We start from the raw sequence: 24,984 nt of genomic DNA on the forward strand, positions 1-24,984 counted from the left end.
GTTCATTAAAATTAATAAAATTTAATAATAATTAAGAAAAATATAGGCTTAGGAGCTTACTACCCAAAGTCATTTAAATTACTTAGTGGTAGAAGTGGGGTTTAAAATCCTGCACTTAATTTTTTTCCATATTTTTAAATTCATTTTAATAGTACCTTTACAGTACGTTTCATTCATATATGTTGTTTTATACAATATATCATTTACATTGTTTCATACAATCATTAATATATATTCTGTTTTACATTATTTTCTATAGAATTTATTTACAAAATTAAAATATTGTTTTTCATACTAGATCTTTCCCAAATTCTGCACTTTCTTCCTGCATATCCTCTCCTCTCCTCTACCATAAGGAAGAATCATGTAATATAAGCAAGTAAACATCAGCACATTGATCTTACCAATGAGAAAATGGAAGAGCAGAAATAGGCAACTACAAAGCCTGGAATGAAGGTCTAGACTAAGATTCTTCAGTAATTTTGGTTACCTTCAAATAAAAAAGCCAAAGCCAACCCACTGCTGTTGAGTCAACTGTGAAAGAGGAGTACTGACCTATGTGGTTTCTTTAAAGGAGCAGCTTAACAGATCTTTATTCCTAAGAAATGTTAGTGGGTTTGAATGACAGATATGGTACACAGCTTTACTTTGCTTGACTCCACAATCAACACTCTTGGCACCAGTAGCCAGGAAATTAAAAGGCGCATTGCCATGGGAAAGTCTGCTGTTAGGGACCTCTCCAAAGTACTGAAGAGCAATGGTATCTCTCTGGAGACTAAGGTGCGTTTGATACAGGCCATGGTTTTCGCAATCACTTGTTATGCATCAGAGAGTTGGACAATGCCCAAAGAGGATAGAAGGAGAACTGATGCCTTTGAGCTGTGGTGCTGGAGAAGAGTATCGAGAATACCATGGACTGCTAGGAAAACAAACAGATTCGTCCTGGAAAGGGTTAAACCGGTGGCTCCTTGGAGGCAAGGATTCTGAGGCTCCTTCTAACATACTTTGGACATGTTGTGAGGAGACCGGTGCTTGGAGAAGGACATCATGCTTGGGAGGGTGGAGGGACAGCGCAGGAGGGGAAGGCCCTCTATGAGGTGGACTGATTCAGTGACTGGCGCAATCGGGATGGGTGTGTCAGAGACAGTGCAATTGGCACAGGACAGAGCAGAGTTTAGGGCTGTTGTACATAGGGTCGCTATGAATTGCAAGCGACTTGATGGCACATAACAACAACAACAACAGCCAAGCTCTAACTAAGCCACTCTAACTAAGCCATTTATAATTAAGTTGAATAAAAAAAGAAACCAATGAATCTCTCATCCACTGACCGTGACTTTACAACTATAAAACAAAATACTGCACAACTTTTCTAAAATACCTCGGCATTGTTACATTTCCTTATCATAGCTTCACAGTGTTATCACAAGTTGTGAAGCATTAAATAGTCATAAAGACATGAACATGAGTCTGTGACCCAAGTTCTCTGAGAAGAATGCAATCCTAATTATTATTTTTATACAATACTACCAATTTTTAAGGTGTAAGATGGGAAAAGGAAATTTACAACCAAAAGTTAAAAAAATACGTAACAAGCATGACACTGTATTTCTATTATTACTTCCCTTAATTCTGGGTCCCTACTTCCTTGAGCTATCATTCCTAGCGTTAATGATAACTGGTAACTGGAAGAAAGGAGTTGGAAAACATGGACTTGGGAACAGAAATGAGGCTGGAAATAGAATGACTGAATTTTGTATTTACAATGATTTATTCATCGCAAAAATCTTTTCTAAATAACACAAACGGTGACTTTACACATGGATCTCATCTGATGGGCTGCATAGGAATGTGACTGACTACATTTGTGGAAAAAATAATTGGAGCAGCTCAATATCAGCAGTTAAAACTAGGCCAGGGACAGACTGTGGGTCAGATCATCAATTACTCATATGCAAGTTCAAACTGAGACTGATGAAAATGAAAATAAGTCCACGGGGGAAAAAAAGACATGATCTTGAGTCAATTCCATTTGAATTTCAAGATCATCTTAGGAATAGGACCTGACACACCGTCAGGTGTGTGACCCGCCCCCCATCACCTCTAGCCAAGGCGAAGCCTCCCAGGTCTGCCCTTTCCCTGCGTGGTCACTGGAGGCCCAGGCCCTTCCACTCTCGCGGCCACAGCCCCCCAACCTGATCATAGACTCCGACTCCTGCACAGCTGCTTTCCACCGGGAGGAGTACTGTCCCAGCCACAAGAGGCGCAGGACTGCGGAGGATTTCAACAAGTTCTGCAGCTTCGTCCTGGCTTATGCCAGCTACATCCCTTATCCGAAAGAGGAGCTGCTTTTGCGGAGCAGCCCCAGCCCTGCACTGTGGGAACCACTGAGAGTGATGGTTGGGATGCCACTTTCACTGACAACCCATCGTCAGTGTCCCTTTCCCGTTTCTGACCACTGCTTCAGTCACCTGCAGCCCACCGTTTTACAGCGGGCGAAGCCCTGTAATTTCCTCTTGGACAGAAAGAAGACTGACAAGTTTTTATAAGAGGAAGTAGAGGGATAGCGATGTGTCTGTCAAGGATGGGTACCTGGGGAGCTTACTGAAGCTAGAAGCTACTGATCCCTATGTGGAGACCCCCATGAGCCCCACCCTGCAGAATATTCCCCAGGCCCCCAGCGACCCTAGTTCAGGCTGGGACTCTGACATGAGTTCCAGTGGCTCTTGTGCCACAGTGTCACCTGATCAGGTCAAAGAAATAAAGACTGAAGGCAAGCGGACTATCATTTGGCAGGGAAAGCAAGTAGTGTTCTGGCACAAGGATAACACTGGCGACAATAAGGATATCACGGTGGATTAGGATGATGATTCCTGGGACCGTGTCACCTGCTTCTGTATGAAGCCATTTGCTGGCCACCCCATGACACACCTGGATTCACCTATCCTGTGCAAAAATTTGGAAATCCAACGTTCCGGAAAGTGTTTGTCTGCCAAAAGTGCCGGGACTCCAAGTTTGACATCCGTTGTTCCAACCATTCCCAAATGGGCTCCCGAAAGCTGTTTCTGGACTGACTGTTGGTATGTGAGGAGATAGGACGAGGGCTTGGAAGGGGCTGTGGGCTTTTTGGCCCCTTTCTTAGTTGAGCACAGAACTCTCAGCTCTGGTGTAGGCAGACCTCTGCCATCCTGGTGCCTAAGGAAAGGACAGGTTCTCCAAGATCTGAACTGTACATAGCCAGTGACTGAATAAAATCTTTACTGGGGGAAAAAAATGCACTGGCACATGGAGAAGCCAACCAAAGGTAAACAAGCTGAGAAAAAGTAAAAAAGTAGTAAAAAAGTAAAGAAGTAAAAGAGCTGAACAGATGATTTCAAAGGGCAGCTTGGGAGGATAAAGCAGAGTATTATAATTGAATGTGCAGAGAGCTGGAATTGGAGAATATAAAGGGAAGAACTTGTTCTGCATTTCTCAAGCTGAGAGAACAGAAAAACAAATGTGAGCCTCATTTCACAATATTGAAAAATGCTATGAGCAATGTATTCAATAACCCAGAAAGCATTAAAATAAAAAAAAAAATGATGGGAATTCTCAGAATTGCTGTACCAAAAAGAACTAATCAACACTGAAAAATTTCAGTAAGTATCATATGAACACAAGCCAATGGTAATCCAAGAGGAAACGAAAACTGCATTGAAGGCATTGGCAAAAAATTAAGGCCTCAGGAACCAATGGGATACCAACTGAATTGTTTCAATTAACAGATGCAGCCTTGGATGTGTTCACTAGTATATTCCAGGAAATTTTGAGGATAGCTGTCTAACCAACAGATTAGAAGAGGTCCATATTTGTTTCCATTCCCAAGACCAGGTGATCTAACTGAATGTGAAAACTATTGAACAATATCATTAATTATCACATGCAAGCAAAATACTGCTTGAAGAGGATTCAAAAACAGCTAGATAGGGAACTGCCAGAAGTTCAAGCATGATTTAGAAGAGGCCATGGCACCAGGGGTATCATTGCTGATGTCAGATGGATTCTGGCTAAGAATAAAGAATATCAGAAGAATGTATATTTATGCTTTTTTACTATGCATAGGCATTTGAATGTGTGGACCATAACAAGCTACAGCTGACCACTGAGAGGAATGGGAGTCACAGAGCACTTAATTGTGCTCATCCAGAACCTATACCTGGACCAGGAGGCTGTTGTATGAACAAAGCAAGGGAACACTATATGATTTAAAACTGAGAAGGGAGTGCATCAGGGTTGGATTCTCTCTCCATACCTACTCAATCCACATGCTAAGCAAATTATCCAAGAAGGTGGATCCTCTGAAGAGGAGTGTGGCATGAGGACTGGAGGGAGACTCATCAATAACCTGTGTTACGCAGATGACATAACCTTGCTTGCTGAAAGTGAGGAGGACTTGAAGTACTTGTTGCAGAAGACCAACGAATGCAGCCTTCAGTTATGGATTGCACCTAAATGTCAAGAAAACAAGATTCTTACCCCTGGATCGACAGGGAACATCATGATGGATGTAGAGGAGATTGATAATGTCAACTGTCTTGCTTGGATTCACAATTAACACAGATGATACCAGCAGTCAAGAAATAAGGAGACGCACTGCACTGGGAAAAACTACAGTTAGAGACCTCTCCAAATTACTGAGGACTAATTATGTCAGTTTGAGGACTAAAGAGTCTCTAATTCCGGCCATAGTCTTTCTGATTGCTAGCTATACATCTGACAGCTGGACAATGAATAAGGATGACAGAAAAAGAACTGACACCTCTGAGCTGTGGTGTTGGACAAGAGAACTGAACATCACATGGACATCCAAAAGAACAAATATGTCTTGGAGATGGTGCAACAGTAGCACTCTTTAGAGGCAAGAATGATGAACTGCCTTATAAACTTCAGGCATGTTGCTAGGAGGGGCTATTCCTTGGAGAGGGACATGATCATGATACTGGGAAGGTTAAAGGGTGAGTGAAGGAGAGGAAGACCCTTAACCAGGTGGACTGACACAGTAACTGCCACAATGGGCACTTGTGTGTCGGGAAGTGTGAGGATGGCACAGGATAAAACAGGGTTCAGATCTTTTGTTCATAGGGTCACTGTGAGTAGTACTCAACTCAATGGTACCTAACAACAACATTTTGCTTATGTCAAGTCTACTTTCTACTTGAAAAAACAAAATAAAAATTAAAATGCATAATCAATACACAAAAGTAACAGAATTAAAAAATAACTACATTCACTTAATATTGCCTCTCAATTTTTCAAGCTCAAATAGTTCACTCTTACAAGTCTTTCCTACATCCATGCCAAGCCATTTTCTAGTTATTTATTTTCCACTCTCCAATTTGCAGCCATTTCACTAAACTTGCAAGAGAGCATTCATGGCATAGTGGTAAAGAATTGTACTGCCAACCCAAAGGTATGTGGTTTGAATACATCAGCTGCTTTGCAAGAGAAACATTGGCTATCTTCTCCCATGCAGTTTACTACCTCAAAAACCTCTGAAGGGACAACTACAGGTCACTTCTGATTTGATGGTAAACAATAATCAACACCTCACATTAAGAAGTTCTGGTGGTAGTGTCTTTATCAAATTGCACTGTTGCAACTGCAGCTGTTCAAACCTATAGGCAGCTCCAAGAGAGAAATATGGGCAGTCCCTTCTGTTACAATTGTTAGCCAACAGAAACCCAATGAAGGTTCTCTACAAGTCAACTGATTTGATAACAGCTGAGTTTCAGTTTTTTGCATTTCCCATTCACTACAAAGGTCACTCCAAAGTGGATTCTATGACATTATTTTACAGAAACAGCTTTTCCAAGGTTCCAATGGCCTTCACGCCACTAAATCCAGAGGAAAATTACAAGTTTGTGCCTTATCTGACCTTTTAGGAGTCATCAAGCAATCGTGTACTCTTTCAAGAAGCCTTTGTCCCTGTATCGACTATACTGTGTTATAACAGTTTTCCTTCTCTGTCTCTGGTATTCTCCTCTTGACTCTTTTCAGATAATCTGCCTTAAACTATTTCAGGAATTCCTATGGTGTAGAGCTCCCTCTCTTATTCTATTTAATATATGCTTTGTTTAATCCATCTATAAATATGATAGCGTCACAGCTTAAGAAAAGTATTATCTTCATTTTGGACTTGTCTCCTGTCCAAACCAACCTTACTTATCATTTGTCTACTGGCAGCTCCACTTAGGTATGTGTGGAGTAAGGACTTTTGAAAACAGTTTTTCTAGCCATTGCCTTAGATTCCTCAGGGGCGTAGTCTCCAGCTACCTCAACTAGAGACATACAGTTCACTGTTCAATTGTGGTCTTCTACATCAACAACTGTAAAGTCAACATAAGAAAAGCTAGCCAGACTGTGGAGAGACTGAAGCTAGGTGTAGCCTGACTGAATCTCTAGAGATGGAGCCAAAGTTAAAGGTTTTGCTTATTTTATTAGCCAATAGAAGGAAAAGCTGACTTACGACTGCATAGACAATGCTTGCTGGACAACTGAGGAAACCAGAGGCTTCTTGCAATTGTGGTCCTGGACTAAAAATGGACTTACAGTTGTTGCCTGAGAAGCTCTCTGAAGTAACTGAGAAAGAATGTGTTGCTAACTTGGCTTAGGGCTGCTGTTTACTAAATTGGCACTAAGTTTGGACTTTGACTGTGTGATACCCTTTGCTTCCACCATTCTACCATGTATTCCTTTAATAAAACTCTACAACTCTGAATAAAGTTTCTGAGTTAACTTTTGCAAAAAAATATCGAACCCAATACAAGTAGATGCAGCAGTGTGGAGGTAGGGTGGTACCTATTATTTTGGTACTATGGTGGATATTGATGGAGACAGTTCATTCCCTTTATGGAGTAGGTAGAAGTCAAACTTAGCCATCTCTACACTGTTGTTGATCTTATTCATTTGACAGTAAGGCAAAGCACTTGAAATCAAACTGTTTCCAAATCAAATTTTAGTTCTTTCTTTCTTTTCTTTAAATTCTTCACTGTCTATAATGATGCTGCCTACTGGCCCAGTGGTGAGAATCTTTGTTTTCTTGATGTTGAACTTTAATTCATAGTAAAGGCTGCAGTCCTTGACCTTCAGCAGCAAGCGCTTCAGTTCCTCCTGTTTCAGCAAGCAGGGTTCTATCATCTCCATAATGCAGACTGTTGATGAGTCTTCCTCCAATCCTGATGCCACATTTCTCCTCATAGAGCCTAACCTCTTAGGTAATCTATTTCATATATAGATTGAAAAGGTATGGAGATAGGGCACATCCCTGTCATACACCTTTCCCATTTTGAACCATGCAGTGTTTCCTTGCTCTGTTCTAATGACAGCCTCCTAGCCCAAGTATATGTTTCGCATAAGCACAATCAGGTGTTCTGGGATTCCTATTCTTCTTAGAGTTAGCCACAGTTTGTTTTGATCCGCACAATAAAAATGCCTTCACATAGTCAATCAAACACAGATAGACATTCCTCTAGTATTCTCTGCTTTCAGGCAAGATCCATCTAACATTAGCTATACTATCCCTAGTGCCACGGATTCTTCTAAACCCAGTGTAAACTTCTGGCAGTTCTCTGTTGATATGCTGTTCCAGCTATTTTTGGATAATTTTCAGCATAATCTTGCTTGCACGTGATAGTAATGATATTGTTAGAGAATTTCCACACTCTGTAGGGTCACCTTTTTTGGAAAAAGGAACAAATATAGATCTCTTCTAGTCAGGTGGTTGTCCTCCAGATTTCTTGGCACAGTTTGGTGAGCACATCCAGGGCAGTGTCTGTCTGTTGAAATATGTCCATTAGTATGCCATCATTTCCTGGTGCAGTATCATGATAGACAGTGAAGAAACTGTATTTGTTAATAGCTTCAGTTTGCTTGGCTCAACAATCAACAGTCTTGGTATCAGCAGCCAGGTAATTAAAAGACAAATTGCACTGGGAAAGTCTGCTGTCAGAAACCTCTCCAAAGTACTGAAAAACAACAATGTTATTCTGGAGACTAAGGTCCATAGCCCATACTCTTTGCAATTATTTGCTGAGTGTCAGAAAGCTAGATAATGACTAGGAATGATTGAAGAAGAATTGATACCTTTGAGCTGTGGTGCTAGAGAAGAGTACCGAATACACCACGGATTGCTAGGAGAACAAATAGATTCATCCTAGAGAGGGTGAAAACAGGCTGCTCCTTGGAGGGAAGGATTCTGAAGCTTTGTCTGATATACTTTAGATATGTTGCAAGGAAAGACCAGTCCTTGGAGAGGGATATCACACTAGAGAGGGTGGAGGGACAGGGCAAGAGAGGAAGACCCTCAATGAGATTGATTCACTGACTGGGGTAATGGAGATAGGTGTGTCAAAGACAATAAGGTTGGCACAGGATAAAGCAGGGTTTTGGGCTGTTGTACATAGGGTTGCTATGAGTCACAAGTGACTCAATAACACATTTAGATTATTTTAGTGTTTCCCATTTAGGAACTCTCAATAAGTATACCTTAAAAGTTAAAAAGGGGGAAAAGGAAGCATATCCACTGAATTAGAGAAAGATTTCATTGTGCTAAGTAGATAAATTCAGGAATTATTGTGGAAATACTCTACATTAGGAGAAAAATTTAAATGTTTATGTTGGCACAATCACAAATACAAGATAAGTCAAAACAATGCTGCTGTTGTGTATCATCACTTCGGAACCAACCCAAAGCTGACCCTCATGCGGGTTTTCAGAGACAGCTAATTGCAAGGGAGGAAACTGCCCACCCTTCTCCTATGGCATAGCTGGTAGATTTGAACCACAAAGCTTCGAGACTGCAGTGCAGCTCCCGTAAAACAATGTTAAGAGTTCAATAAAATGACTGTTCAGGTTTAATTACAAATGTAGACTTGGCTAAAGGGGCTCACTCCTCATAGTGATGATATGGAAAAAACTACGAGTAAGGATTAAACAGAAGAGAGCAATCCATATTCAATCCACCTTGCTCCACCTAGAGGAAATGCCTGGGAAGTTGCTGTGCTGCGAAAAACCACTTAGTCATGCCAAAAAGTACTTAAGCTTATTTATGATTTTCAGTATTTTCTATTAACATTTTTATCTAGGAAATATTCCTTTCGTATAGTTTCAAGATTCCTTTTCTTGTTATCCACAGTTGTCACTCTTCCAAACAAATACTATTTTTCTCATACTTTTCTATTACAGTCTCAATGACTTCCCATCTTTCATCAAAAGACCTGCATCATCTTCACAGAAAAAAGACCCAGGATCTACCTTCTCCCTTCAAATGCTTCTATAATTAAAAAATCTTCCCAATTTTTTGCTTCTAGGACACTGACTTAATGTTAAGAAGCTGCACTGCAATCTCAAAGGCATGCATTTAAAATTCACCAGCTGCTCCATGGGAGAAGGACAGGGAGTCTCCTCACATGAGATTTACTGCCTCAGGAAATCCACAGGAGGGTCAGCTATGGGTGGCTTCTGACTTGACAGAATATAACAACAACCATCGACTACAGAAATAACTACCTACATAATTTTTTCTGTTTCATAGTTCGGATACTTCTTAGATGGGTGTTAACTTTACCTTGGCAAAGGTGTGAATTCACTGATTATTCCTTCTGCACCAAGTGTGACTCCTTGGACAATAAACGTACTTCCCATTCCTTTCCAAAGGGCTCTTGGTCCCTAAAGTGAATAAAATGTACTGTTATTTCCGATAATTCTTAAACATAAAACACAGAAATGTATTCACAAAATTGAATATTTAATTTTATAGCTACTTCTTAACAGTATACAACAGCTGTGCTAACAGTTCTACAACTAATTTCCTAATCCAACAACTAATATTATGGCTTTGAAGTGTGTTGACTGGACATTCCAATTAAATAACTAACTCTGGCTCTAGTCCTGGCTTTGTTTAGACCTTTATGTTTGTACATTCAATTCCCTACTAGACTTCCCATTAGGATGATCATTTGTTGCTTTTAGCTGTTGTAAAATTGGTCTTGACTCATGCCCAATGGAACAGAACATTGACCTGTGTTACATTAACCCCGTGATTAGTCTGGAGCATAGTCATCGACAGTGTTCTCGCTAGCAGATTTTCAGAAGTAGATCACCAGATCCTACTTCCTAGTCTTAGTCTAGAAATTTGGCTAAAAATCTGTTCAGGAACATAACACTTCACTCACTATGGGTGGTACTTACACTTGACTGAATCAAAACAGGGTTACTAATATGAAGGTGAGGATTTTGTCACTGAACCCTCATGCCTCAAGACACACTACAAAGTGGTGGGTGGGAAGGAAGAGGGAGGGAGTAAAATGTGCAACAATGAATGAGAGAAAAAAGGCCTCTCGGAATCTCCAATGATACACAACCCATGGCCAATGCTATCACACTCCCTCATCCCTACTCTTCAACAATTCTTTCCTTTTCTGTTGTTTCCTATTTTCCTACACAATAGCTTCAACATCATGTGTCCAAATTACATATCCATATGGCCTTTCCTTCACTTTTAGTTATCTACTCAGTCCTCAAATTCTACCAATTCTATGCCTTAATATTTTACAATTCACCTCTTTTCAATCCTTACACCATAATTTTATATTAACTTGACTGTATGAGAACAGGCTTGTCCCTTTCCACAGTATCATCAGTGTTAATCCATAAACCAATAACATACCCAGCCCACTGCCATAGCATTGGAGTGAACGGAAAGGCAAAGAAGAACTGGTTTTCACTGCAGTAAATCTTTATCAAAGCTGACTGATTCACCTTTCTCCCACAAAGAACTAAATGGCTTAATCCCAGCACCACCAGAGCTCCTTGTCCATTAATACACATGACACAATTTAAAAATCCACAAAACAACAAAAAGGTTACAGATGAAAAATCTGTATACTTCACCTCAGTTCTCTAGCAATGGTGCTGATTACAACTCATAGCCCCTTTGTGACAACAAATCAGAAACCTGCCCTATGTGTAATCCTTACTACCTCTATCCTCAAGATCTCCATCCTTATATTCTCTAGAAGCAGCTTCTTATTTAGAATACAGAGATAATCCACATGTATACAACAAGTATCTCTGTAAATTGATAAAAGTTTTGTTAAATTTTAACATTTGGTGGCTTACTATATGAATTATTCTAAGCCCTACTGTTTAAAGTCCAAGTATAGGTTTTGCATAAGCATGCTCAAGTGATCTGGGACTCCCATTCCTCTCAGAGTTAGCCACAGTTTGCTGTGATCTAACAGAGAAAGGAAACACCGCATGGTTCAAAATCAGGAAAGGTGTATGCCAGGGATGCATCCTATCTCTATACCTTTTCAATCTATATGCGAAACAGATGATCCTGTAGGCTGGGCTCTAAGAAGACTCATCAATAACTCATCTGTATTATGCAGATGACACAACCTTGCTTGCTGAAAGTGAGGAGGACCTGAGGTATTTGCTGGAGAAAGTCAAGGACTGTAGTCGTCAATATGGATTGAAGCTCAATATCAAGAAAATAAAGATTCTCACCACTGGGCCAATTGGCAACTTCATGATAGTGAATAGATTGAGACTGATTGAGATTGATAACAGTTTCAGCTTGCTTGCCTCCACAATCAACATTCTTGGGACCAACAGCCAGGAAATTTAAAAAACTGTGTTGGAAAAATCTGCTGTCAGGGAGCTCTCCAGAGTATTGAGAAGGAACGATGTTAGTCTACAGACTAAGGTGCACCTGATCCAGGCCATGAACTTCACAATTACTTGCTATGCAGCAGAGAGTTGGACAATGACTAAGGATGACAGAAGAATTGATGCCTTTGCGTTGTGGTGCTGGAGAAGAGTGTTAAATATACCATAACTTCTAGGAGAAGTTTTGTCCTGGAGAGAGTAGAACTGGGCTGTTCCATGGAGGAATAGATGGAAGCTTTGTCAGACATATTTTGGGCATGCAGCAAGGAGGGACCAGTCCTTGGAGAGTGACGTCATGTTTGGAAGGGTAAAGGGACAGCACAGGAGAGGAAAACTCCAGACGAGATGGATTGACTCAGTGACTGGAGTAATGGGGTAGGTGTGTCAGAGACAATGAGGCTGACTCAAGATAGAGCAGAGTTCAAAGCTGTACATAAAAACAACCATGTGTATGGAGCAGGTGCAATGTTAGGATGGCCAAGACTGACTTCTGCCTCATAAAGAGGAACTTTCCCCGTCAATAATGTCCACGTGGTGGTGGTGTTACATGTCGTCAAGTTGCCTGGGACTCAGAGTGACCCTAATTATGTATAACAACACTAAAGTCTACCCAAAGTATGCTGGATGGACCTTCAAAATTCTAGCCTCCAAGAAGAAACATCGTTTCACCCTGTACAAGACAGACTTACTTGTTTTCTCTGCAGTCCATGATATACTTTTCTCTAGCACCACAACTCAAAGGCATCAATTCTTCTGTCATCCTTAGTTATTGTCCAGAACCCTGATGCATAGTAGGTAATTATGATGACCATGGACTGGCTCAGGCGTATCTTAGTCTCTAGACTGGCACTGTTGCTTCTCAGTACTCTGGATTCGTCCCTGACAGTAATCTTTCCCTGTGTAAATCATCTTTTACCTTCCCGACTGCTGCTGCCAAGAGTGCTGATTGTGGAGCTGAGTAAGACATAATTGTAACAACCTCAATCTCTTCTCCATCTATCATGGTGCTGCCAACTGGCCCAGTGGTGAGTATCTTTGTCTTCTTGATGTTGAGCTTCAATCTTTATTTAAGACTAATTTAAGGCCAGTCTCTGGCCTTCTTCAGCAAGCACTTCAGGTCCTCCACATTTCCAGTAAGCAAGATATGTCATCTGCATAACATAGGTTGTTGACAAGTCTTCCTCCAGTCCTGATGCCACATTCCTGCTTATAAAGCCCAGCTTCCCAAATGATCTGTTCTGCATATAGACTGAAAAGGTATGGAGAAAGGATGCATTCCTGATGCACTTCTTTCCGGACTTTGAACCATTGCATGAACCATGCAATGTTTCCTTGCTCTGTTCAGAGGATTGCTTCCTGATCTGAGTATAGGTTTTGCATGAACATTATCAAGTGTTCTGGGATTCCCATTCTCCTCAAAGTTAGCCATAATTTTTTGTGATCCACACAGTTAAATACCTAGCACAGTCAATGAAATACAGACAGACATTCCTCTGGTACTCTCTTCGTTCTGCCAAGATCTATCTGACATTGGCTATAATGCCTCTAGTGCCATTATCTCTTCTAAATTCAGTTTATACTTCTAGAAGTTCTCTGTTGGTGTACTGTTTCAGTCATTTTTGGACAGAAGTCATGTTTAGGAAGGTGAAGGGACCGTGCAAGAGAGGAAGACTCTCAATGAGATGAATTGATTCAGTGACTGGGGTAATAGGAGTAGGTGTGTCAGAGACAATAAGATTGGCACAGGACAGAGCAGGGTTTAGGCTGTTGCACATAGGGTCACTATGAGTCACAGGCAGCTCAATGGCACACAACAGCAATAACAACAACCACCATATAAACAGCTACATAATCAGCATGTCCACCAGCCCAATGACATTTTGGAAGATTAAAAAATGACATTGTTAATGTTACATTAATTTTGGCCTAAGAGTTGAGATATTTTGTTAAACAAAGGAACTATCTTTGCTTTAACTATTGTAGTTGTTGTTAGATGCTGTCAACTCATAGTGACCCTAGGAACAACAGACCTGAACCCTGTCCTATCCTGTGTCATCCTCACACTTGCTGATCCGCTAGAGCCCATTACACAAGTCACTGTGCCAATCTACCTGGTCAGGGTCTTCTCCTCCTTCACAGAACTTCTACCTTTCTGAGCACTATATCCTTCTCCAAGGAACAGCCCCTTAACTACTAAGTCCAAATAACATATACATTAAATAGATCTTTAATACAATCTTACCTGAGTTTTATTAAAGCTGTACATAATATTGATGACAGTAAATGGAGTAAGATGATAATTCCGAGCATGATAATTAACCTGAAAGAAGATATTTCATGACTGGTTTCTGTTTTAGCAAGAAATAACAAGGCTGTAAAAAGATATAGTGGAATCATAGTATAAATTTATATTTAAATGGTTATTTCTCTGTATATACCTACTTTGTTGGTGCCAATCATCTTTTTTTCAAACCAATAGCAAACAAGCAAAGGGAACAAATGAGCCTGCAAAGCTGTTTTTATAACACCACTTGCCACAGTGTGGTTCACTAATCCCTGAGGACTCCTTTTAGGAAATTCAAAAGTTGAAAAAAAAATTATTCTTTTTTTTTTAATACTAAGGAATTATTTGCCTTTTTAATTGTGTTGGTATTTTCATTGATGTTACAAAAATTTAAAAAAAACAGCCCTTTATCATTGAGTGAAAAGATTACCGAGTCCTTAGCACACATTAAACATTAGCACTAATTAGTTTATTAGTATTTCTTTTTCATCTTACTCACTGTTAAGGGATAAAAAAACCCATCATATTCTTAAGAAAGTTCTTGATGAAGCAGTAAAAAAATACCAAAACACTGACCTTGATTATACATTTTCTAATTAATAACGAGCTATCTGTCATGAGAAAAAGAATTGTGAGATTTATTTGCAAGGTGATTTAGCTACTCTTTACAAAGGATATAAATTTTGCTTGGAAAACAATGACTATATTACAAAAATTATAATTATATGCAGATAGATACTTGGTAACAGATTCATTGTATATCCCATAAATGTCCCCAAAAGGCTACACTTATGCTAAGCTACCTTATGAGAACTGTTTCTTTCAGAAGACTTGTTTTTCTAGTTTCATCCCAGAATGACGCCATACTGACTATTCCCCTTATTGTTTTAAGCTTTGCTTACAGAACTAGATCTACATTAAGCGGGTGTATGATGTATCTCACGTGATGTGACGGGTTTTCCCTTAAACTAAGCTTGGGAACAGCTAGCATACCCCATCAGTATAGATAATTCTTAATTTTGTGTTGGGAGTTGTTGGTATAGAGATATAAAATAGTTTGCTGCTTTCCTCCATCCTGAGTGGCAATACTATGGCCCTCCACAACTGAAATGATACAGTGCTACATGTTCCTCCTGGGTCAGTAAGTTTCCTGTCCCAATAAACTAGTATCTTTTCGACTTCTTTGGGTCAGTTTTTTAATCTATCTGCAAATATAAGCCATGAGGGATTTTCCCTTTGGGAAACAAGCCTTAACATACTTTCTCAAAAGAAATGTCCAAAGGAGGTTGTGTCAATTAAATGCCACCTACAATTTGATAGTATCTATTGCCAATAATAAACTTGAGTTTTCAAGCAAAAATGAGAATTCTCGAAAACTTGCATTTATCATCAGGAACTTCACCAAAAAAAAAAAAAAACCAAAACAGTAACTCTCCTCAAAAGATTGATAGTGACATAATGAAGGTGATTTTTTTTGAGATTATACAATCAAGTGTCTAAAATATTTGGGTTAGGAGTGCAACTTATTACAGACTACCAGAGTTCCCCATAAGTGCCTAAATATTTGAAAGATCCACATGACTCAGGAAGTTATTTTTCCAAATAACAATACTAGCAAAAATATAATTGTTTTCCATTAAATTTATGTTAAGAGCTAATTAGCTTGTTATTATTTTTAATAATAAATAAGATATTATATCTATAGATATCTACATCTATACTATTATTTCTGGTGATGCTGTGGTTAAGTACATATGTATAAGCAGAGAGGTAAGAAGGATACAGCAGTTTGATCTTCAAATATTTACAAACGTGGAAACCCTCGGAGAGGACAGTTCCACCTTCTCCTCTCAGGCTGTTATGAGTTGGAACTGACTCAATGACAGTAGGTTGTATTTTTTGATAGATCACATAAACAAAGCGAGCTCTGGTGGCGTAGTATTAAGGAGCTACACTGTTAACCCACAGGCACCCAGTACAAATCCACCGGCTACTCTGCGGTAGAAAAATGGGCACTCTTCTATGCAATTTACAGTCTCTAAAAACTTGCTGGAGGGTCAGTTATGAATCTGGTGCCACTTGATGGTCAGTAACAACATTATGTAAATAAAAGTTCCTTGGAGGTATTCAATAATTAAAAGCTTTAGAACTGATAAGAGTACATATTTTGGAACATTACTCATGGAAGAAGTGGTTACAAAACCTTATACTACTTGAGTTCTTTATGAAAAATCAGGGTTTATTATTTTAGAATGTTATAGAAAATGTTTACCTGACACTGGCGCCGTAGGACAATGCAAGGATGGGCCAGTACATTTTCTGTAAAGAGACTAAATAAAAATAATTACATATATAAGTATACCCACATACATAGATATATATGAAATTTACAACACATATATTAAAATTTTTCTTTTCTGAAGAAGCATTCTTTATTGTTTTCCATTTTTAAAAGTTAAAAAACAAAGGGGTTATTTTCCAAACAATCTAGGTATGTTTGAAAAGCATTCCACCAGTTAAAAAACGTCCAATATGAAACAAAGTAAAGCCAGATCTTCAGCCTCTTAATCAAATGGAAAAAAATGTAACAATAACTAAAATATAAAGACAAAATCAGCTCTCTATATGCATCATGTGGGAAGCTACTTTCTTGAACATTTAAATACCTCTTTCATTTCTTTCAGAACAGTTCTACAAGCAAAGCAATCTGCTTGTTATGATCCTAAATAAATACTTATTTGTTGGAAGAGTGGCATCCACTTTCTAAACAACGTGACTCTTGAAACGCTATGAACTTTCAGAAATGATAATTCCAGAAAGGCTTCATTCAGTTCTTTTGTTCAAAGGGTTGCTAAGAGTCGTGCTCTACTGGATGGCAATCAACAGCAACAACAACAACCTGTGTATATTTTTAATACTTATGTTGAAGTAGGAGTGGCATCCACTTCCTAAATAACATGCCTCTGGAAACTTAATGAACTTTGATAAATGTCAATAGTTGTAAAGGGGTTTCAGGCCTTTTGTTCATAACTTGCCATGAGTCATACTCAACTTGAAGGCAATCAACAACAACAATGTTGAACAAACATCTCAATTCCATACTAAAAAAAACCCAACAAAACACACCAACCCTCACTGTCATTTCAGAACCAACTAATGACTGAATTTCTAGTGTCTTTTCAGAGACTGTAAGTCACATGAAAGGAGAAAGCTCATCTTTCTCCTTATGGTGGATTTGAACTACGTAACTTTGGAGAAGAGTATTGAATGTACCATGGACTGCCAAGAAAACAAACAGATTCATGCTGGAGAGGGTTAAACCAGGCTGCTCCTTGGAGGCAAGGATTCCAGGGCTTCCTCTGACATACTCTGGAGATGTTGTAAGGAGAGACAGGTCCTTGGAGAGGGACATCATGCTTGGGAGGGTGAAGGGACGACGCAAGAGGGGAAGACCCTCTATGAGGTGGATTGATTCAGTGACTGGGGTAATCAGAATGGGTGTATCAGAGGCAGTGTGATTGGCACAGGATAGAGCAGGGTTTAGGGCTATTGTACGTAGGGCCACTTTGAGTTGCAAGTGACTCGGCAGCACATAACAACACCAACTTTGGGTTGGCAGCATATTTCATTACTGACTAGGCTACCAGAACTCCCTAAGTCTAAATATAAAGATGAAATAAAAGAGAGAGAGACAGGAATTAATTTTAGCACAAAGGAAAACTTTTAATATGCAAAGTTTATTTCTACTATCCTTAAACTTAAGTACGCAAATAGTACTTTTCCCCCCCATGATTTTAAACGTTTTGTTTTAAAAATGAAAATCATGCTAGAAGGAAATGTAGGCCTTGAACAATTTTGGTGTTTCTGAAATGGACCATAATGATGAAGGCTAAAAACCTTTTATTTTTAAAAAAAGTTAATCATTATCAGAAATTGAAAAGAAAATCTACATAATCATAAAAAGCTGATTGTGAGCAAAATCTGAATTGTATTCTAAAATCTATCTTCTTAGTACTCAAATGTTTACGATGAAGGCTCAATGCATATAATGTTATAGGACAAGTGGGATATATAGTTTATTAAGTAAGAAAACTGATTTTATTCCTTTGATAAACCCAGGAAAGCTGTTGAAATATTTCTTGGAGTTACTTTGTGATTATAAAATTATGCCAGCTTTGTAATTAAAAAAAAAAAAAACTTTTAAAGAAAAATGAATGACTATGTTTTACTCTTACTAGCCTCCAAAGATTTTATTCAATATTTAATCTGTTATTCCAAAGAATCAATCTAAAGGAAGCAAAAATGATCACTTACCATTAAAAATTACAGAGAGTGCTGATGACCCTGTAAGGAGCTGTACTGCCAAGTGAAAAGCACACAATTTGGATACACCAGCTGCTCCATGGAGAGAAAGACTGGCAATCCCATGCAATTTACTGCCTCTGAAAACTTGCTGGAAGGTCAACTATGAGTTGGTTCTGACTTAGTCATTGATAACATACAACAAGCAGAATTATAAATTACAGTAAAGGGGGACGGGGAGTTAAATAAAACAAATTTTCAGATAAAACATTACCTTGCAAGTCCAATACCGAATCCAGCAAATCTATTTAACTGTTCTAGAACAAAAGGAATAGAATTACTTACAATTAATATAAAAGTTCACAGTAAAACCCATAAAATCAGTTTTTGTATGATAGCATACATTTAAATTCCAGTAACAAAGGAAAACTCTTAATGGGGCCAGTGAGGTCCTTTGAACTGTCGGGAGTTTGAGCTAACTTGCAAAGTATATGCCTTCTCAGGCACAAATGTCTTTCAGCTCAATGTCACTGACATGTAGGATAGTAAGGCTTAGTTTCCAAAGGCGTGATTTCCTGAAAGATATTCCTATTAGTTTATATGGCTGGCATGAAGGGTCCTGTGGAGTGGTTCCACTCTGGAAAATGATTTCTCATCTCTTGATGAGGGTCACATAAGGAAGGTTTTTGATTGTGTTACTGCGTTTTTTTCCTCCACAAGTTGACTGGACTTTTGTCAGATTTTGCTAACAATGACCCCAGGGGCAGAGGGTCTACTTTGTTTAGTCAATAGCATTTGCTGGGCATGCTGGACACTGCATTGGGAAAGTCTGCTGTCAGAGACCTCTCCAAAGAACTGAAGAGCAATGGTGTCAGTCAGGAGAATAAGGTGTGCCTGATCCAGGCCACGTTGTTGTTTTGTTGTTATGTGCCTTGAGTCGACCCTATGTACAACAGCCCTAAACTCTGCTCTATACTGTGCCAATCGCACTGTCTCTGACACACCCATACCGATTATCCCAGTCACTGAATCAATCCACCTCAGAGGGCCTTCCCCTCCTGCACTGTCCCTCCTCCCTACCAAGTATGATGTCCCTCTCCAAGGACCGTTCCCTCCTTATAACATGTCCAAAGTATGTTAGAGGGAGCCTCAGAATCCTTGCCTCCACGGAGCTACCCAGTTTAACCCTTTCCAGGATGAATCTGTTCGTTTTCCTAGCAGTCTGTGGTACCCTCAATACTCTTATCCAGCACCACAGCTTAAAGGCATCAATTCTTCTATCCTCTTTAGTCACTGTTCAACTCCCTAATGCATAACAAGTGATAGCAAAGACCATGGCCTGTAGCAGACACACCTTAGTCTCCAGAGAGACACCATTGTTCTTCAGTACGTTGGAGAGGTCCCTAATAGCAGACTTTCCCATGGCAATACATCTTTTAATTTCCTGGCTACTGGTTCTGAGAGTGTTGACTGTGGAGCTTGCTTGGAGTTTGCTTGGCTCCACAATCTCAACCTCTTCACCATCCATTCTGATGCTGCCAATTGGTCCAGTGGTGAGAACCTTTTTTTCTTGACATTGAGCCTCAATCCATATCGGAGGCTGAAGTCCTTGACCCTCTGCAGTAAGTGCTTCAGGTCCTCCTCAGTTTCAGCAATCAGGTTTCCAATTACTTGCCATGTGTCAGAAAGCTGAACAATGACTAGGGATGACAGAAGGAGAACTGATACCTTTGAGCTGTGGTGCTGGAGAAGAGAACTGAATATACTATGGACTGCTAGGAGAACAAACAGGTTCGTTCTAGAGACGGTGAGACCAGGCTGCTCCTTGGAGGTAAGGATTCTGAAGCTTCGTCTGACATAATTTGGACATGTTGCAAGGTGGGACCAGTGCTTAGAGAGGGACATCATGCTTGGGAGTGTGGAGGGACAGCACAGGAGAGGAGACCATCAATTAGATGGACTGATTTAGTGTCTAGGGTAATGGGGGTAAGGTGTCAGAGACAATAAGATTGACACAGGATAGAGCAGGGTTTAGGACTGTTGTACTTGGGTCACTGTGAGTTGAAAGCAACTCGATGTCACATAACGAGAACAACAGGTATTTTAAAAAATTTTGGGATGAAAATTCTTTAAGTAGTACAGAAGCTATCTGAAGTAACATGGAATTAATGTGATGCTGAACACTGCCATAGTTGTGTTAAATACTATAATGGTTATCCATCATGGACAGTGTTTGGAGGACTTTCCAGACTGATTCAGGTTCAGAAGCAGGAGTGGCATCCACTTCCTAAACCACATGCCTCTGGAAACTCTATGAACATAGAGTAATGATGTTAGTTATGAAACTGAGTTCAGGTCTTTTGTTCATAGGGTCAATATGAGTCATATTCAACTTGACAGCCATTAACTATTGCTAAGTGAGACTGTTGTTGTTGTTGAAGACTGCCTTCAAGTCAAGCACAACTCATAGCGATCCTATGAACAAAAGGCCTGAAGCCTTTCTCTAACTATCAACATCTATTAAAGTTCATAGAGTTTCCAGAGCCATGTTGTTATATTTTGCAGGAACATTCTTCTAAGTCATACATAATTCTTTTGTCAATCTGCTGTACTGAGATAAAATGGGTTTGCTGTGATGCTAAACCATGCGTCACTGGGGTGTCAAATGCCATAATGGTTGCCCAAGGTGGACAATGTTTGGTGGAGCTCCCAGTTTAAGATAGTTCTGGAAGCAGGAGAGGCATCTATTTCCTAAACCACATGCCTATGGAAACTCTATGAACCTGGAGAAACAATGATAGTTAATAGAAAGGCATCAGGTCTTTTGTTCATAGAGTCACTATGGGTCATGCTCCACTCAATAGCAATCAACATTAGTTTATATAAAAATCTTCCAGTTTTGAATTTAGGCAACTACTGTAAAAAGCATTAAGATACCACATAGGTCACATGTCTGTGGTAGAACCTAAGAGCTACCAGCTTTCCCTTTCTGACTGCAAACAATTTAAATTTTTTCTATAGAAGACCCTTCTTGTTTACACCAAAAATTTTAATGAGTTATTCACTGCTACTGGTGGAGAACACCTGTTTTACCAAGAGTGGCAAATAAAACGTCTCTAGGTTATTAATTTTAAAAAGAGTATTTAGGGTAACAAAGAGAAATACAATTTTCTTCTATAATATCACCCAGGTTTTAAATCTGTTGAGTAGCTGTTGAATTCTGTTACTGTAATAAATTATTGGATTATGCATGGCACTATTGATGGCATTTCTGTAGTATTACTGGAAAAGTTTATAGCTGGAACTATTCCCCAACAGGCCAAAATGGGGGAGAAAAAATTTCTCCTGTACTAAAGATCCTAAAATTTTAATGCAAAATATCACTGCCCTAGGAGACTAACATTAAATTTATACTATGATACATTAAATTTTCAACTGTAACATTCATAAAGGATCATTCAGTTTCTGCTCTTTGAAATAATGGACAGTCTCCGCTATTCTCTTACATTCACAATAAGGTCATGTATATTTGTCTTGGGGAAAACTAGTCGATTAATCTTTCCTTCACAACCATACAAGCAAGGGATGGAAATCAGCTTTGCCCAGGTAGAGGGCTTTCTTTCTTTTCTAGCTTTTCCCTTTTCTAGTGTACAGAAACAATGACACAAAGACATCTTCTGAATGCTGTAGATAAGATTACTAATGTTAACAAAATAAGTCTCTAGGCTTCAATCCTCCTAGCAAAGTTGCATTCAATAACCACTTAACTGCTGCTGAAAATAAAAACATCCCACTTTTATTAACACATTCCTCTTCATTTCAACCATTAAAACACAAGTTATAAAAAGATATATACTTTACAGCCTAATGAAGTAACTGTGAAGCAACTGTGTATGCATCGTGACTTAATTTTTAATTTATAAAAGCATATTTTTGCCACCAGTGTAATACAACTCCAGATAAGTCACTGACCCTCTTTCACTCTCTCATATACCCTTTAAAATCTTTTTCACCCCAATTAACCCAAATAGAAAAGATTTTATAGTCAAATTTAAACAAATGATAAGTGATCTAGAATAAAATTAATATTTAATGACAGTAACAATCCAGAAAATAGGAAGGTATAGCCATTACTTTAATTTTTACTAACGTTGAGAATGTCTACATTAACAAGAGGCAATTATAAGAGGCCTTTAACCTCCTACAAGAGACCAGATCCCGTGACTCCAGGGCCTTACTTTGAATTTATATCAGTGTTTTAGCGTCTGAATGTTTCTGAAAGTTTAGGTCAGAAACAAAATCAGGAAGAAAATACATAGTTCGAGAATGTAGACAATAACTACACATAGTTGCGTTAATTAAAAAAGAAGTGTTATAGACTACTGTGTGTTCCGTCCTGTTCCTGTGTAACACATAATTCATCTAATACCAAAAAACCCAGAACCAAAAACCCCAAACACATCTTTCTACCTTATTTAAGGAAACTGAGCACTCAAGAGGTCGCACAGCTCAGACTGGGCCTGAGGCAGGTTTGAACCCAACCCTACCTGCGAAGGGAAGCTTCCTGCCTTTCCAGACCAGATAACTACTAGGAAAATAACCAACAAATAAACTGCTGTCAATGAGATACTGATAGTCAATTAAATGCAATTAACATAATTCTTTTCAATCCTGACCACGCCACCGCTGCCTAAAGCAGATACGTCTTTTTCTTTTTAGAGTGATCTTGGTGAAAATGTTTCTGTGAAGAGGAAAGAGGCCCGCTTCAGGGGCAGAGGACGAAAGGAGGGCAGAGGGTGTGGCCCGCGATAGGCTGGCATGGGACTAGAGGCGGGACCCTCCGTGTGGCTTCCGGGGTCTGCACACAGACTGCAGGCTCAGAGCAACAGCTCAGCCACCTGGCCCACTCCCTCCTAGCCCCTTGGTCCTCACCGGTGCCCTGCCCCGGCACGTTACCGCCGCTGGCACTCGGGAGAGGTTCCTCCGGGGGACCCTCGAACGGGGTGGCGGCAGCGGATGCACCGTAGGGTGGGCTCTTCTCGCCCCAGTGCAGGTTGCGGCTTCCTGGGATGTCTGGGGGAGTGGTCACCCAGTGGCTCAGATCTGATGCATAGCTGAAAGACCTTGCAGGAAAACCGCCGCCTCCGCCGCCGCCAAAACCCTGCTCGTCCCGGGAACTACCCCGGTAACCCAAGCCATCGAATCCCTCTGGGCGCCGCGGATGCATCGCAGCCACGGCAGAAGCAGGCAAGACCGCCCAGGGCCCCCTGCCACTGGGGCCACAGCGACCTCAGGCCACACAGTCCCCCTTCCTTGTTCTCAGCTGCGTCTGGGGTGTTCTGACAACCGGAAGTCACGCAAAGAACCCGGAAGCCGTGTCAACACGTGATCATAGTGTTTTCCGGTGACATGTGGGCCTTAGGTTGTTAGGGAGACGCGTCGGGAAGAACCTAGCGCTGAAATTTTGTAAACTGTAGTGAGGAGGTATGAGGGTGATTGTGAAGTTAATAGAACGCAGTATTGAAAATATAACTGATAGGAAATTAAACAGGATACAGAATTGTATGCCCTGCGTGAGGAGAGGTCAAATGAGTATTTTGTGGGGAAAACAGTAAATGAGCAAGTGAAGCAGTCTCCGTCTCTAAGTATAACTTGCCCCTGGGCGCATGGGCGGCATCGTGACAGATGGTGAAGAGATTGAGATTGTTAACAGCTTGAGTTTGCTTGACTCCACAATCAACACTTTAGGCACCAGGAGCCAGAAATTCAAAAGACGAATTAAACAGAGAAAGTCAGCTGTCAAGGACCTCTCCAAAGTTCTGAAGAGCAACGATGTTAGTCTGGCGACTATGGTGCACCGATCCAGGCCATAGTCTTTGCAATTACTTGCAATGCGTCAGAAATCTGGACAATAACTGGTGATAATAGGAGAATAGATACCTTTGAGCTGTGGTGCTGGAGAAGAGTATTGATTTTATCATGGATGGCTAGTAAAACAAAGAGTTTCATCTTAGAGAGGGTGAGATCAGGCTGCTCCTTGGAGACAAGGATGCTGAAGCTTCATCTGACATACTTTGGATATGTCAAGGAGGGACCAGTTCTTGGAGAGGAACATTATGCCTGGGAAGGTGCAGGGACAGTGCAAGAGAGGAAGACTCTCGATGAAATGGATTGATTCCCTGACTGGGGCAATGGGAGTGTGTCAGAAACAATAAGGTTGACACAGGATAGAGCGGGATTGTACAAAGGGTCGCTATGAGTCTCAAGAGACTCAAAGACACAGAACAATAGCAAGTATGACTCAGATTTTAATCTCTTCCTCACTGAGGAGCTCAGGTGATTTGCAGGATAGAAAGCTGGGCTGTTAACCAAAGACAGCATCTCTCTAGTGTCTTGAATCCACCAATGGCTCCTCCTACATGGGAAAACAACTGAAGGGCCAGTTCTGACTCTGTAGTGAGTGTGAATCATTGCCTCGCCAGGCGAGAGCCTGCCTGAAGGGTGTCATTATAGTTGTGGTTTTTAGTAACCCCCCACCTTCACTTGCTGGTTTGGAGTAAAATTTGTAAAGGTCTGGGAACACAGAGGTGTTGTGGTTGAATGGGGACAAGGAAATCACAAAGTTCAAGTGAATGTCAGAAGAAAAAAAAAACACACCCTACATTTCAATACAAACTGCACTGTAATAT

At 40.1% G+C, this 24,984-nt stretch overlaps 2 protein-coding genes and 1 pseudogene across 2 annotated transcripts in view; 2 read left to right on the forward strand and 1 right to left on the reverse strand.

Annotated features, from left to right (window-relative positions):
* Positions 1-3,074, forward strand: part of LOC102847841 — a 3,958-nt pseudogene extending 884 nt beyond the window's left edge.
* SLC25A46 (solute carrier family 25, member 46) overlaps positions 1-23,583 on the reverse strand; it is a 35,004-nt gene extending 11,421 nt beyond the window's left edge. The window contains exons 1-5 of the mRNA XM_006886690.1: positions 23,228-23,583; positions 18,570-18,612; positions 16,266-16,323; positions 13,952-14,029; positions 9,605-9,705 (exon numbers count right to left, since the gene is read on the reverse strand). Coding sequence (XP_006886752.1) covers positions 9,605-9,705; positions 13,952-14,029; positions 16,266-16,323; positions 18,570-18,612; positions 23,228-23,522 — 575 coding nt within the window. The 5' untranslated portion in view covers positions 23,523-23,583. The remainder of the gene's footprint in view (positions 1-9,604; positions 9,706-13,951; positions 14,030-16,265; positions 16,324-18,569; positions 18,613-23,227) is intronic.
* Positions 23,584-23,961: 378 nt separating this feature from the next.
* Positions 23,962-24,984, forward strand: part of TMEM232 (transmembrane protein 232) — a 480,401-nt gene continuing 479,378 nt past the window's right edge. Inside the window, exon 1 of the mRNA XM_006886706.1 lies at positions 23,962-23,983. Within this exon, the coding sequence (XP_006886768.1) occupies positions 23,962-23,983 (22 nt within the window). The remainder of the gene's footprint in view (positions 23,984-24,984) is intronic.

This window comes from Elephantulus edwardii, unplaced genomic scaffold (genome assembly GCF_000299155.1).
Source record: "Elephantulus edwardii isolate Elephantulus edwardi_28Jun2011 unplaced genomic scaffold, EleEdw1.0 scaffold00050, whole genome shotgun sequence".
In the NCBI taxonomy this organism is placed as follows: Eukaryota; Metazoa; Chordata; class Mammalia; order Macroscelidea; family Macroscelididae; genus Elephantulus; species Elephantulus edwardii.